The sequence below is a fragment of the Nansenia antarctica genome (assembly GCF_963989245.1).
Source record: "Nansenia antarctica genome assembly, chromosome: 3".
Classification (NCBI taxonomy): Eukaryota; Metazoa; Chordata; class Actinopteri; order Argentiniformes; family Microstomatidae; genus Nansenia; species Nansenia antarctica.
Genome location: NC_137688.1, coordinates 49,947,900 through 49,958,954, shown reverse-complemented (window position 1 = coordinate 49,958,954; position 11,055 = coordinate 49,947,900). Strand labels below are relative to the sequence as shown.

General features: G+C 47.2%; 1 protein-coding gene across 1 annotated transcript; it reads left to right on the top strand.

The window, feature by feature from the left end:
• Positions 1-842: 842 nt before the first annotated feature.
• Positions 843-1,841, top strand: LOC308154674 (cyclin-dependent kinase 5 activator 1; the record flags this gene model as incomplete). Its single annotated transcript, XM_080527853.1, has 1 exon — positions 843-1,841. The coding sequence occupies one exon, from the start codon at positions 843-845 to the stop codon at positions 1,839-1,841; it is 999 nt and encodes a 332-aa protein (XP_080383979.1).
• Between the last annotated feature and the right edge of the window lie 9,214 nt (positions 1,842-11,055).

The window sequence follows — 11,055 nt, the reverse complement described above, 5'->3', positions numbered from 1 at the left end:
CGTTTACCTAGACAGTCCTTGGGCTTTGTGCATTTTTTTTTTTACCCATCTCGGACTGCGACAGTCTGGCGATATTGTGAACAGCGGTCTGACACCGGACATCCGATGATAAACAGGTGAGCATCTTGTCTTTTTACTAAGTTTACTATGTTTTTTGTCTGTATTTTGCATAGAAAGAAATTGAATTTAAAATGTAAATATAAAATGATAATGTTGTGTCTATGTTTAGGGGCTTTCATTAGCTTAGTGATTTAAGGCTTGTTGTTTGTAGCCGAAAGTGCGCAGTAAGAGAAGAATATTACTGTGCATGAAAATGTAATTATTCTTTCATTGCACAGCGCACTGCAGTACTAAGGTACGAGCTTCTTGAATATGTGGGTCAGTCTGGTGACTTAAGTCAAGAGAGGCGCATGAAAAAAACGTCCTCACACTGGGGAATTGTCTTCTTACACAAATGCGAATAGCACTCTGGTGCAGCGCGGACGCGCAGCTTGACAGGAGTGGACCGCAACTCTCGACTACTATGTTTTAGACTATGTTTTTCGAAATATGTATTCATTTATTTTAGTCATTGTCACATTTATTTGTAGCCTTTAATATGTCTTGTCAAATATTAGCATTTTATTCCCACCATCATACAGTAGCGTACATGTTTTGTTTTGTTACATGTTTTGTTTTGTTCTCATGTGTTACAGGTCTGTCTATGGCTAGAGTGATTTTATGTCACTTCTCTGTTCTGTCCTCCCCTCCTGGATTTTAGGAGTTAAAGGAGAAGACTGAACGACCAGCTCACCTCTGTCCAACCCCACAAAGCCAGTATAATCTGTAATCACTGAGTCGCCATGGGCACAGTACTGTCCCTGTCACCCGGGTCCCGGAAGAGCAGCTACTATGACAACCGGCCCGGCTCCCTCAGCCACTACCCGAGCCTGAGCAGTCGTTCTCTGAACGCACAGAAGGAGCGAGGCCTGAAACGCGGCCAGTCCATCTTCCTTCCAGCACTCACCTGGAAACGACTAGTCGCCTCCACCAAAAAAAGGGGGAGTTCTAAAAAAGGCTACGCAGGGGGTCCCGGAGCCCTGGGTGACCCCCTAAACAACAACAACAACATCAACATCTACCAGCAAGACCCTGTGTTGCACCTCAACCGTGAGAACGTGAAGAAGTCTCTCTCGTGTGCCAACCTCTCCAGCTACGATGGGCCAGCAGGGCTGGGGGGGCTGGGGCTGGGCTACGGCCTGGGGCTGGGCCAGGGACACGGCTACGGCATTGGCAAACCCCAGCAGCTCTCCTGCGTGAAGAAGGTCCCCCAGGGGACCGTGGCCTCCTCCCCCAAGCGCGTCATCGTCCAGGCCTCCACCAGCGAGCTGCTTCGCTGCCTGGGCGAGTTCCTCTGTGGCCGCTGCTACCGCCTGAAGCACCTGACTCCGGCCGACCCGGTGCTGTGGCTGCGGGCGGTTGACCGCTCTCTCCTGCTCCAGGGCTGGCAGGACCAGGCCTTCGTCACGCCCGCCAACGTGGTGTTTGTCTACATGCTGTGTCGGGACGTGGTGGACGGGGACCTGGTGGCCTCGGAACACGAGCTGCAGGCCACGCTGCTCACCTGCCTTTACCTGTCGTACTCCTACATGGGCAACGAGATCTCCTACCCGCTCAAGCCCTTCCTGGTGGAGGCCGGCAAGGAGGCCTTCTGGGACCGCTGCCTGGCCATCATAGACGCCACCAGCTCCAAGATGCTGCGCATCAACGCAGACCCGCACTTCTTTACCCAGGTGTTTGCCGAGCTCAAGAGCGAGGGGGGCTGCGGCCCACAGGACTACAGCCGGGTGCTGGACCGGTGAGAGGAGGGGTAGGGTAGAACCCCCCCGCCTACCCCCTCCCCCCCAGCCAACACACATACTATACACACACTGAGTCCCTCATCCTGATTCTCAACCAAACATTTGTCCCCTCATCCCCTACTTCCTAATGTGATGCAGGAGGGAGTCCTGAATGGTCATTGTTTGAATGATCGTTCCCTCAGCTGCTTGACATCCGCCTCTTTTTCTTCTATATATCAAATCCCTGACATTTTCCTAACTATGAGCCAATGCCTATTTTGACAGTGGGGAAAACTCCTTCTCCTCTAAGACGTTTAAAATATACGAAATTGTTCTAGTTAATCAATTTGGGTAGTTTACGTTGTTTTCACAAGTTGTTCTGGAATACTCTGGCCTGATTTTACTTGAATGCTGGGACCATTTGGTCCACCTGTCCTCCTCCCTGGGCTCTGACCCCCACCACTCTCACTTCATGTGTCTCAGTGAGTAGCAACAGTCTCCTCAGATGTCTTGCTGTTATTGCCTGTAACACAGGGGAGGCTGGTGGAGGTCGAAATCGGAGGACAGGCTCATTGTATTGCAGGCAATGGACTGAGGAATGATATAAAAACACAATATCATTCTTCATTCCAAGCATTCTGCATTACAAAAAGGAATTCAGTTATTACAACCCCATACAAGACTTGGTGAAAGGTTGAGATACTGTAATATATATATATATATATATATATATATATATATATATATATTGGTTTATAACCAAAGGGAAACTACCATGGAAAAGATGGTATTGTCACAAAACAATTATAAAAACTCCCACACCCAATAATTGATGATATGATAAGACACAATACAATAGGCCCTACAGACATTTGTTGCAGTGTAGGCCTATATCTCATGTGTCATCAATGAATGGCGGGGGGTCAGATTGAGAGAAGCAGCTGAACATCCACGTCATGTCCCTTTGGTCCTGTTGTGTGCTTTGTCATCAGTCAAGCCAAACAAACAGGCAGTTTGCAGGACGCCTTTTGACGGTTCGGGGTCGTCTGGCCCGAGGCACAGCTCTCCACTATGACCACTGACTCAAACAAGTCTGTCTGCAGGGCTGCCTCTGTGCTTCTAGCTCCTTCTGTTTTACCTTATCACAGCAGAGGTTGTATGAGAAGAATACGCCCTGTCTGCGTGCGTGTGTGTGTGCGTGTGTGTGCGTGTGTGTGCGTGTGTGTGTGTGTGTGTATGTGTGTGAGCGTGCGCGCGCGTGTGTTTGCAGTGGGCACCAGCGAGCGAGGGTCATCAGCTGTTTACCCCGTCCTTTGTTTCCTGTGCCTGTCGTCAGCGCACCCGCTGCCGAGGTATTAATGAGATTAACAGATTAACCCCCCCACACACACACACTTCTTACGCCAGCCCCACCCCCTCTCAACCTCTGTCCCCCTCTTGTCCACTCCCTAGCCCGAGAGGGTTCAGCCACTAATCCATACAGTACACTCTTAAATACCTTAGTCCCGTGTGCCAGGTCCCCTCTAATAACAATGGGCTTGAGGCTGCGTAGATATGCGAGTGTGTGTTCGACACACGTGTTCAGCAGGAGGGAAGCTGTGCTGAAGGTGAGGACCTCCAGCACGGAGCTGGGAAACTGATAGTTTTTTTCTTTTAAGCAGCACTGTCCTCGTCTGTCACCTGCGTGTCCTCAGCTGCTGTGAAATTACTTCTAGGGACAGTGCCTTGTTTTTCAGGTTTATTTCTGGGGGGTTTTCTTTTCTTTTTGAATGAAACCCCAGGCATTTTAATCTAGGTCCCGTGTGTGCTTATGTGTGTTTGTCAAGCATGGGCCACAGATGAGCCTCTGGGCTAGGAACAGGAGGCTGTTTTTTTTCTGTGTGTTTGTTGTTGTGTTTGTGTGTGTGTGTGTGTGTGTGTGTGTGTGTGTATGTATGTGTATGTGTATGTGTATGTGTACGTGTGTCTGTGCGTGCGCATGCGTGCGCATGTGTGTCTACAGGGGATAAATGCAAGCTGTGTCCCAAAGATCAGAGTTTGTCTCAGTTGCAAAGGCATACAAAAACATCTCATTTGACAGAAACACGAAAGAAAGAGTGAGTGTGAGTTAAGGCTCCTACTCAGCCCCTATCTGCCAAGATGCAGACTGTTACCTGTCACTGAGCTGCAAGACCTACGGTACACACAGTTAGTGGTCACGGTAACTGGACTGCTCTGTAGAAACACACCTGTAGAGGAGATATTAATTAATTAATTAATTTTGCCATTTAGCAGACGCCTTTATCCAAAGCGACTTACAATTACGAATTACAGGGACATTCCCCCTGGAGTAACTGAGGGCTAAGTGCCTTACTCAAGGGCACACTAGTAGTGGTGTGGTTTCAGGCGGGATTTGAACTCACAACCTTCCGATCACAAGTCCAACTCACTATCCACAGATATACAACATAGTAGGAAGACAAGGACAGAGAGGTACTCCTGCTGTCAGGTGTTTCCGTCAAAACCCTCGTCCATCTGTCAGGGGTGCAAACTTGACCCATTTCTTCTAAATTAGCCGTTTTTACCTCAAAATAGCTCATCCACGAATCGTGTAGATCAGGAAAAATATATATTTGGGGAGGGATGGGGCGGGGGGGGGGTGTCTACATCTCATCCAAGTCACATGATGACTATTCTTCTAACTAATCTTCCTGCCTGCTAAATTCCACTGCTGTTGAAATAACGTTTAGCTTCATGCAGCTAGGTACAATACTAGACAGTGTGGAGGACACGGTCACAGTAAGGAACCTGTTTTCCACATAATTATGCGGGTGTTAAGGTTAGGGCCTCCCCTGAGACCACCATTAGTGTTATCGCTATCCATCTACCACCGCTAGTGCTAGCGATATCCATTTAGCACCGTTATTAGTGCTAGCGCTATCCACCCCCCCCCCCCCCCCCCCATCAACAAACATGTTATCCGCGCATTGATAATTGTCTTTTAGTGTCACCTTTTTGGGCTTTCACCAGTTTGCACCCCTGATCTGTATTGATACTTGAAGTGGTTAAAGCAGCCTCTCTGTCTCCTTCCTTCCTATCTTTTATCTTGAGAGTGCTTTGGAGAGAGCCAAGATGGCTGCCTGCTGGCCTGGACTAGATAACCGTTTTGGGGTTACGGACGTCAGTGCTCGACTTACGCCCAGACGGGTGTTTAGGATGGCTACGACAGCGTGTGGCAGAGCAGACGGGTCTTAATCTTATTGCCGCTGGACATCTGGAGCCATGGGCACAGTGTGCCACTCCCCCCCCCCCCCCCCCCCCCCCCCCCCATGCCCAACTCTCTTACACACACACACACACACACACACACACACACACACACACACACACACACACACACTCAAAGGGTCTGAAGGTGATGAGGAAGAACACAACTCGTGAGACTCCCCCCAGAGACTGGCCTGGAACAAACACACACACACACACACACATACACACACACACAGTGGTAATCCAGTCTTAATCTCCCCCACCCAATCAAATAGAGAGAGATACTGTGAGGGATGAAAACATGAGGAAATAACTACGCAAATGATCAGATTTCCATGGGTTTTGTTGGTGTCACACACCCATCCTCCCCTCTCACCGACCCTCAGCTTCAGCCTTAAAATCCTCATTACCAGCGGCCTCACAGGCTTCACTCTTACCCCAGCTCTCACTGAGGCTGACTGGGCCCCAGGGGGGGCAGGCCTGATTTATCTAGCCAGAGACCAGAGCGGGGCGGAGGGTGGCTCATGCCTGGGGACCACCGTCTCTGTTTCAGTTGGTCGTTGGTCGTCGGCCATCTTGGACTGGGGCCACTCCTATTGTTGTGGTTGTTGTTGGGCCTGCCAGTGTGGCCCTGATCAGCGTTTACAAGGCCACTAGTGTATTTACAGCAATACCGCCCCCCCCCCCTCCATCCCTCACTCCTTCTCCTCTCTCCTCACACCCTTATCCCCCCCTCTCGCTTTCCACACACACTCAGCTGTTGTTCCCTGCATGTTGCATTTCATTAGATACCCCCCCCCCCCTTTGTGAAAAGAATAGCAGATAGAATGGCTGTGTTTGTTGGGTCAAACACACACACACACACACACACACACACACACACACACAACCGTAGTGGCAGGGGTCTATGGTTGAAGGGGTGACAGAGATTGAGTGTGCGCCATAGTGTTGATCCATTACACAAGGCCTGAGTCTTCTATCCAAGGCCTGGGTGCTCTACTTGTGCAATATTATTGTATATCTAACCACTGTTCAGAAAGGTTCCTATATAATGTTTCTACATGCCTATAGAGCCACAGCCTAACTTGAGACTGTTAAACTCACACATTCTGGTAAATCGTGCATTGACGTCAATGGGAGGTAAGCGCAAACATTTCTGTTAAGCATGCCATTCTCCAATCAGGATTCAGCCCATAGATACAATGCATGTCGTCTACAGTGTGGGACTGTCAATGTTAGGAACAAGGGTCATGCTCACGTTTCTCTATAGGTCCATAGAAACACAGAGGTCCTCTGCAGACTCTACAGTTGAACTACGTATCGTTATGATATGACACAATCAGCTGGTTGGGATCCACCCTTACACCCCCCGGTTTCTTTACCTCTGCCCAATCAAACTTTGAGCTGGATCATATCACTGTTCATCCAATCACATGCCTGAACTGGACCTGCTACTTTGATTCGAACCAATCAGACTTCTCAACAAGGAACTCTTGACTTTATCTGTCCAATCAAACACGTCAGCAGCGGGACCCCTGAACTCTGTTTGACTTTGGGGTGAAGGAAGCTTTATCAGCGGCACACAGGATATTTTTGGTTAATCAAGTGTTTCTTCTTCACTACAAATGGACTAAGTATACTATATAAGAAAAGACTGTTTGAACTTGGACCTATTCTATGGATGGGACTAATGCTAAAAGAACCATCCAGAACATTTCACCTGGCTCAGGCCCTAGTTTGGCCATGATGGGGAGACGGTGGTTTGGGGAAATAGAGGAAGAAGGCTGTTAAAGTCACCACTGCTCTGTGAGTTGTGAAAACTTGATTTCTCTGTGTGTTTATGCTGCTATGTTGGTGTAGAATTTCAATGGCACGCCTTTGACAGTCTGTCAGAGTGCAGACGTATAAGGAAAGTAGAAATTGTACGGTGTAAATATGTTGCTGTGTAACAAAATGAACCGACAGGAAAAAAACGAAAAACAAAAACACACGTAATGTCTTGTTACTGTGGTGGTGTGCATGCCAGCCAGATAGACTAGATTATTTTCTTTCTTTTTTTACGATTGCTTTTTGTTTGATTTGCTTTTTTTGAATGTCATTGTGTTTTCAATGAAACGTCATTTCTTTTGGTAACTTAAAAAATCTCATTAGATTTGTCCCTAGTTATGGGAGATCTGATGTCAACAGTATTAGTATGTAATTATTAAAGTCTTGATGACTGTTATAATTATAACTGCAATTTGTTTGTATTATTATTGTTGTGGTGGTTACGTTATAGAATGACAGAGATGGAGAATCTACTCCCATTTCTTGTTTTATTAGCCTTTGTCTTCAAACAATGAAGCACGTGAGTTCTTGTGAACAAACACAGAGTTGGATCATCTTTCTGCTCAAAGACATAAAATCACTCTAGCCATAGAAACAGCTGACTTTCAACATGGCTGACGTGGTCAATAACCACGAAGTGTTACAGTCATAGCAAAGGCTTCAGGTTGGGTTGGGAGGTCGTTGAGTTGACAAACGCTGACTGCCTAGCACGACCGCAAACTGGTACAAGGAAGTGTCTCAATTCTTGTCTGTCTCTCTTCCTCTACAGAGCCTCTGTGAAAGTGATTCTCACGAGGGCAACATCACACAGTCGCCAGTACGGCCCGTTGCCTAATGGCTGTGTGTATAGCAAATGCAGAATCGATGGGATCAATAGTGACCCTCATCAATGCAAACAGATGGTGAACTGGTGCACAAAGGAGGCTATTGTAGTGGTGAGATAGACAAAGGCTGTCCCAAACACCGCACACCTCCGGTCTTGACCCTCATAGATGGAATATTGTCAGTACTCAAGTTGTAAAGGAAAATCAGGGGGGACGGTGGATTTTATCATATGGGGACAATTTTAGCATCCCCACAGCGTCAGTGACTTCAGTGTCAGTGACTTGGTAAAAATGTCATTGCATGTGTGCGTGCCCCCTCGCCCACAGTATTTTACTCAATATGCGCAAAACTAAATGTTGAAATAGCAATAATACCACGTTCATTGATAAAATGACATAAGGAATGGAAAGGGGGGTTTTAGAAGGGGGATGATTTTGACTGTTTTTATTTCAGGGGGGATGCCATCCCCCCTCATCCCCCCTCAACTCGAGTGCTGAATATTGTACTGTCGGTCTCCGCTTCCTCTTAATGCTAACTTAATCTTATTCCAACTCCATGACAGATAACTGCAGTAGTCCAAAAAGATCAGCGTGCTGCAGGAACACAGGACAAGTCAGTGTGACAGATCAGTGGCGTGGAGTTGACCTGTAGTCACCTCCTCATACATTCATACACCTGTAGCCAGCTCTCACAAATAACACATCTCAACCACTGCCTCCCCAACCCTAACCCTGACTGACCGGGTCCCCATGGTGAGCTGCCACTGCAGATTGGCGTGGGGATCAACTAAAGGAAGTTGTCCATCCAGAGTGACTTTTGTGAAGCCACCTCAGACGTGTTATGTAGCGCCATATGTCTAATACTGTTGGAGAAAACTTGAAGAAGAAAAACAATGTGACTGTTTGTTTTTTCATGTGTTAGGATGCCATTTACTTTTCCTTTTTTTCATGATGATGATGATTATTTAATAAAGTATTGAGGTCAAATCCCTAAAACCGTGGTATCAATGTGATTTTGAGTGATTATCTTTTCTCTCTCTCTCTCTCTCTCTCTCTCTCTCACACACACACACACACGCATTCACACACCCACCCCACCCCAACCTCCCTTCCATCCACCACTCAGCATCTGCGAGGCCCTCACACTACCATTGTGTTTACTCAGGGCACATGATATACACTCTGTCGCAGACCAGCCCCGGCCCGCTGTAAATCTAGAGAGGACATAAAATAGCTTAATGCATGGTCACACAATAGCCTAGCAGTGCAGATGGTCTTTTGGGTTTCAGTGTGGGGGCTGAGCTGAGCTCCATCTGAGCATGTCTCTGTAGCCAATCAACACCCTCTGGTCTCATCCATCCATCTGAGCATGTCTCTGTAGCCAATCAACACCCTCTGGTCTCATCCATCCATCTGAGCATGTCTCTGTAGTCAGTCAACACCCTCTGGTCTCATCCATCCATCTGAGCATGTCTCTGTAGTCAGTCAACACCCTCTGGTCTCATCCATCCATCTGAGCATGTCTCTGTAGTCAACCAACACCCTCTGGTCTCATCCATCCATCTGAGCATGTCTCTGTAGTCAGTCAACACCCTCTGGTCTCATCCATCCATCTGAGCATGTCTCTGTAGTCAGTCAACACCCTCTGGTCTCATCCATCCATCTGAGCATGTCTCTGTAGTCAGTCAACACCCTCTGGTCTCATCCATCCATCTGAGCATGTCTCTGTAGTCAGTCAACACCCTCTGGTCTCATCCATCCATCTGAGCATGTCTCTGTAGTCAGTCAACACCCTCTGGTCTCATCCATCCATCTGAGCATGTCTCTGTAGTCAGTCAACACCCTCTGGTCTCATCCATGAGCTGAGCTCCATCTGAGCATGTCTCTGTAGCCAATCAACACCCTCTGGTCTCATCCATGAGAGCCTCTCCACAAGTGGGACTGGGATACTGTCTCTATATGTATCTAAGGAAATTGTTCCCTTCTTAATTTGGTTAGAGGGTATGTACACAGTAACCTGGCAATGGGTGTTTGTAGACTGTATGTTCACGTACATTTTGTGCTTGTCTCTGTTTCCACAGAGCCTATGAGTCTAGCACACAAGGCAAAATATTTTGGTTGTGTGTGTGTGTGTGTGTGTGTGTGTAACTGTAAGAGAGAGACAGAGAGAGCTAGAGAGCACAGCAGGTCGTATATGCAGTGTTTTAGTTAGTGGTGGTGTTGCCTCAGGCTACCTTCTGCTGTCACTCTGCATTAATGGTGACACATACATACTGTATGACCCTGTTAGAGGGACAACCCAACTGTGTACACACACATAAACACACATACACACACACACACCAAATGTGATGTCCCCTTGATGCCCTCATGCAGGGGTGTGCCTTCAGCCGAAGAATAACATCAAACAACTCTGCAATAAACACAAACACATCACACGGCTGTATAACAGAGTACAGCACCAGCAACACAATAGATCCAGAAATAAAAGCTAAACAGAAAACAAAACAATGACAACCCGCAATTCAAATAGAGGATTTGAGTTTATACTGTAGACATATTATTTCCCACTTTAAGTATCAGATGTCGAGCATAATAAAACCAAAAGGCTGAAAATAACTTGCTGGTGAAAAGCAGCTTACTTCAGAAGCAGTGTCTGCACAATGGTATTCTTAAATGGTTTTTTAAAGGCCATTTGTAATCTGGGCACAATGCTTCGGCGCAGAGGAGAGCAGAGGGGAGCCATATGGTGCTGGTCTGGGACAGGGTCAGTGACCATGGTCAGGGACGCTCGACGCTCCCAAAGTCACCGAGGGCACAGGGGTGAGGGAGGTGAGGCCAGGAGACTTAGTGAAGGGGAGAGAGGGATGACAGCAGAGGGAGGTGGAGAGAGAGGGATAATCAAAAGGCTTCTATGCAGATGGCTGCTGCTGGGTTCAGGCTGGCTGGTCCATCTCTCTGCTGTCTGAAAAGGACACAAATCACCTAACTCTCTCTCTTTCTCTTTCTGTCTCTCTCTCTCTCTTTCTCTCTGCCTCCCATGTCTGTGTACCTTTGTGCTGTGCATTCTAAACACCTCTTGTAAGGGATCTGCTGCTGTTGTCTGTTTGTTATCTGCCCTTTGGGACACCAGCAGCCCCTTGTTACCTGTAGTCTTCCTTTCAACTGGCGTTTTAATTGTTGACAGACTTATAAACTCTACATTATAATACTATATACACTATTAATCATCTACTGTATGTATACTAATATAAAATGACTACACTGTATGTTTTGTTTTTTGAGAGAGATTGAACGAACCTGAGAGAGCTTCTCTCTCTTTTAATTTTAAATTG